This window comes from Hippocampus comes, unplaced genomic scaffold (assembly GCF_001891065.2).
Source record: "Hippocampus comes isolate QL1 unplaced genomic scaffold, H_comes_QL1_v1.1 scaffold63, whole genome shotgun sequence".
NCBI classification, from domain to species: domain Eukaryota; kingdom Metazoa; phylum Chordata; class Actinopteri; order Syngnathiformes; family Syngnathidae; genus Hippocampus; species Hippocampus comes.
The window spans coordinates 115,890-120,301 of NW_017805987.1; the positions used below are offsets into that span (position 1 = coordinate 115,890).

The window sequence follows — 4,412 nt, forward strand, 5'->3', positions numbered from 1 at the left end:
GGTTAGCCACGACCCTCAAAAGCTTCATGGCTTCCGTTGACGAGACCATCGGCGTGAGCCACGTGCCGAGCGCGCAAGTGAGCCTTCAAGGCCTCAAGAAGTACATATCGGAAGAAGAAAAACAGGTGAGGAGCGCTGCTCAAAATGACAAAACCCACTGGCAAATCGCTGAAAAAAAGACGCAAGCGCTCTTGAGAATTTGGGATGTTACCGACCGCCAATCGGAGCACAAGAGAATAAAAATCCTTTCCTTGAATGTTCTTTATTTTACAGATTCAACACAATGACTATTTACTGCATTTAATATTTAGTATCGATATTACTGTATTTTCTGCACTATAAGGCGCACCAAAAAGCAAAGACAATACCAAAAGCATAGTTAACTAAACGAAGGAAGGAAGGCAAGACTTCTCAGGATATTTTAGCCCCTTGTGGATGTGAACCCGCGAAGTTTGTGTGCCTTTTTGTTGAATCAAATTGTCTTCATAAGGTTTTGTCTTTCATTTGTTGTTTTGTAGCGCCATTTTGTATTTATGATTCATGTCCGTCTTTGAATAAATCTTGTATTTTTATGGACTTTGCGTCGTGCTTCATGCTACATCCCGAGGGAGCTACATGTGGATCAATATTCTGATTTCTTGGACGTCGTATTTTAAAGCGCTTTACAACTGCAGCGGTTGTGAAAGCTCTATTTAAATAAAGCCGTATTGCATTGCATTCCCTATAGCGTAGCTCCATCTTGTGGATGCATAGCGCAACCGCAGCCACGATTGTAGCTTCTATTCTGTGCGCCTTATAATGCAGTGTGCCCTACATATGACAATAGTTTTAAAATAGGCCAATCATTGCCTTATAATCCGTAGCGCCTTATAGGGCAGAAAATCCGGTATTTGAACGGCTGTTAAAAAAAAAAAAAAGCTTGAATTAATCTTTTGGTACCTATAGTTATTTGTTGAAGATGCAAGGAACATTTGGAATAAAATGAAGGACCTCAATGAGACGAAAGAAAAAGGCTACTCCATGATTCACGACGGTAAGACGTGGTGACTTACGTTCGCGTCATGTCTGTATTACGAATCGCGGCCGTTGAAAACGCTTTTCACCGGCAGGTTACCTGAAGTTATGGCAGCTCCAAACGCCAAAGGTCTGCCTCTCCGACCAGTATGATGTCATTCTCATCGACGAAGCCCAGGACTGCACTCCACGTGTGTTCCTCAGTCTTAACGAGTCACTTCTTGACTTTTGTCGTTCTTGCTTTTCCTTTCATCTTTCCCGTCCTCTTTCTTCCTTAGCCGTCATGGATGTGCTGTTGATGCAGAGGTGTGGCAAAATGCTGGTGGGAGATATCGTATTTTAAAGCGCTTTACAACTGCAGAGGCAAAGCTCTATTTAAATAAAGCCGAATTGCATTGTATTCCTATAGCGTAGCTCCATCTAGTGGATGCATAGCGCAACCGCAGCCACGATTGTAGCTTCTATTCTGTGCGCCTTATAATGCAGTGTGCCCTACATATGACAATAGTTTTAAAATAGGCCAATCATTGCCTTATAATCCGTAGCGCCTTATAGGGCAGAAAATCCGGTATTTGAACGGCTGTTAAAAAAAAAAAAAAGCTTGAATTAATCTTTTGGTACCTATAGTTATTTGTTGAAGATGCAAGGAACATTTGGAATAAAATGAAGGACCTCAATGAGACGAAAGAAAAAGGCTACTCCATGATTCACGACGGTAAGACGTGGTGACTTACGTTCGCGTCATGTCTGTATTACGAATCGCGGCCGTTGAAAACGCTTTTCACCGGCAGGTTACCTGAAGTTATGGCAGCTCCAAACGCCAAAGGTCTGCCTCTCCGACCAGTATGATGTCATTCTCATCGACGAAGCCCAGGACTGCACTCCACGTGTGTTCCTCAGTCTTAACGAGTCACTTCTTGACTTTTGTCGTTCTTGCTTTTCCTTTCATCTTTCCCGTCCTCTTTCTTCCTTAGCCGTCATGGATGTGCTGTTGATGCAGAGGTGTGGCAAAATGCTGGTGGGAGATCCCCACCAGCAGATTTACACCTTCAGAGGAGCCGTTAACGCATTGCAAACTGTGGAGCACACGCACGTCTACTACCTAACGCAGGTTTGCGCGCACCATCAAGATAAATGTTTCCCATGCCGCATGTTAAATTCTCTTTTTGACCGTCCAGAGTTTCCGCTTTGGCGCCGAGATCGCCTACGTGGGGGCCAGCATCCTCACAGTGTGCAAGAAAGTCCAGAAAATTCTCATTGGAGGAAGGCAGAAAGGTCAACGGCAAAAGCAGGGAAAAACAATCAGCCCTTGTATTTCTTCCAACGTTTCGTTGACGGGTTTTCTTTGCAAATTTGTTTAGGGGGCGTGTTTGATGAAAAATCCGCCCAGGCTCGAGAGGATGTGGCCAATGGCAAGAGTCCCAGTCAGGGAAACACAGCCATCTTGTTCAGGTGCAATCTTGGCGTGTTCATCGAAGCCGTGCGGCTCATAGAGGCCAACGCAAAGTGCAGCATCCACTTCATAGGCGTGAGTGTCTTGTCTCTACGCTTCATTCGTTGGATTTTTTTTTTCTTAACGTCAAAACCTACCCGATTGACTATTATTTCATTGAGTATTATTTCAAGCAATGGTGGATGCGACACGGACATTGAATTCAAACGCTTCAGTATCCCGGACTTTATGTTTTGCCTTTTATGGTACATAAGGAGACTTGTGTTGTCCTAATTTGCGCACGGGCCAAATTTGATTTTCAATATGGACAGATGGACCTTCGTCGATGAGATCAAAATAACGTGAAAATATGGATTCATAATCCATTGATTTGTTTCAAAAAAATAGTAATGCTTAATTTGAATAATCTGTTATTGTTTTATGTGATTCGAATTACGCATGATTAAGTTACCAATCAGTTACCAGTCATTTTTTTCCATTTTATTTGCAATAATTACTAATAAATTATGTTTATAAAAAAAGTCAAATATGGATTTATAATGTGTCAACAACCCTGCAGTGAATTTTTGTTTTTTTTTTCATGAAAATTTGGCTAGTTTTCATATATTCTTTTAATTAAAATAATGTAATTGTAGTAAATTAATCAGTTATTTAATAATATACAAGTGTATGTATTTCCAAATATTTTGTTTTATTTTTATTTTACTCCTAATGAAACATATCAATCATGTGTGTGTGTGTGTGTGTGTGTGTGTGTGTGTGTGTGTGTGTAAATATATATAGTTTCCAATAACAACCTGTTTTTAATAAGTTAAATAAATTAAAACATAACATGAAAAAATAAAATAAAATTTTAATTTTTGTAAAACCGATCACAATTTAACGATTGTCCAGGCTCATTGGACCAGATTAAAGAACTGCGTGACCCCGCCGGCCATACTTTGCCCACCTTTGTTGTAGACGGTCATTCTGGTTCACTGTGGATGCTCTTTCCCTCACAGGGCGAGCACAACATTGGCTTGAATAAGATCGAGGACATTTGGTACCTAATGGAAGACAAAGATAACCGCAAACGTCAGGCTCGCTCGCACCGCAGCATTTTCGCTCCGTTTGCACTAGCGGAGGAAATGATTTGTCGTTCTCCTTCTCAGTAATCAGGGACCACCTCATTGCATCGTTTGCAAAACTCAAAGAGAACTCCTTCGAGGCGCTGAAACTCTACGCCCTCAAGACCGAGGACCGCGACCTGGAGGCCAAGCTCACAATTGTGGCCAAATACACAAGCCGCATCCCCGATCTGGTGAAGAGCCTGAGGAGGCACTCGGAGGTCAACGTTAAAAAAGCAGGTATGCACTTTTGAGAATTTAAAAAAAAAAAAAACAAAAAAAACATTACAATTCATTCATGTTTTTTTTTTTGTTTCCTTCCAGACTTCATACTTGGCACAGTCCACAAAGCCAAAGGCCTGGAATTTGAAATCGTGATGGTCAGCGATGACTTTGTCACCGTTCCCTGCTCCCGACACAACCACCACCACTTTAACGACTTTGCTTTTTGTGAGTCAAGGTGTTTGTTTTTTTTTTTTAGTTTGGCGTACCAGTGCCCCAACTTTACAAATGTTCTCCAATTTCAAGCTATCACGTGGTCAATTCATCATTTCAATTTTTGCTCTCTGTTGTGAGCCGAAATGTGAATCACCGAACAAATTAAAACTTGTAAACGAAGGTACTATTGTATTTAAGTTTTTGCCCTGCTCATAATTTTTTCTCTCTCAGGTAAAATCCCCGGCGATGAATGGAACCTGCTCTACGTGGCGGTAACTCGCGCTAAAACGACGCTGATCATCACACGGAGCATCCGCCGCATCATCACGCAGACTGGCGTAGGGCACGATCACATGCTCGCTCGTGTGCACGCGGTACACACAGTCGATGCAAGAGTCATT

The 4,412-nt window shown here is 41.9% G+C and overlaps 1 protein-coding gene across 1 annotated transcript in view; it reads left to right on the forward strand.

Annotated features, from left to right (window-relative positions):
* fbxo18 (F-box DNA helicase 1) overlaps window positions 1-4,412 on the forward strand; it is an 8,425-nt gene that overhangs the window by 2,996 nt on the left and 1,017 nt on the right. Inside the window, 10 exon segments of the mRNA XM_019891760.1 lie at window positions 1-125; window positions 946-1,033; window positions 1,110-1,205; window positions 1,989-2,125; window positions 2,193-2,289; window positions 2,376-2,542; window positions 3,469-3,541; window positions 3,619-3,813; window positions 3,898-4,023; window positions 4,243-4,406. The exon segment at window positions 1-125 is cut by the window's left edge and continues 36 nt beyond it. Of these exon segments, the coding sequence (XP_019747319.1) occupies window positions 1-125; window positions 946-1,033; window positions 1,110-1,205; window positions 1,989-2,125; window positions 2,193-2,289; window positions 2,376-2,542; window positions 3,469-3,541; window positions 3,619-3,813; window positions 3,898-4,023; window positions 4,243-4,406 (1,268 nt within the window).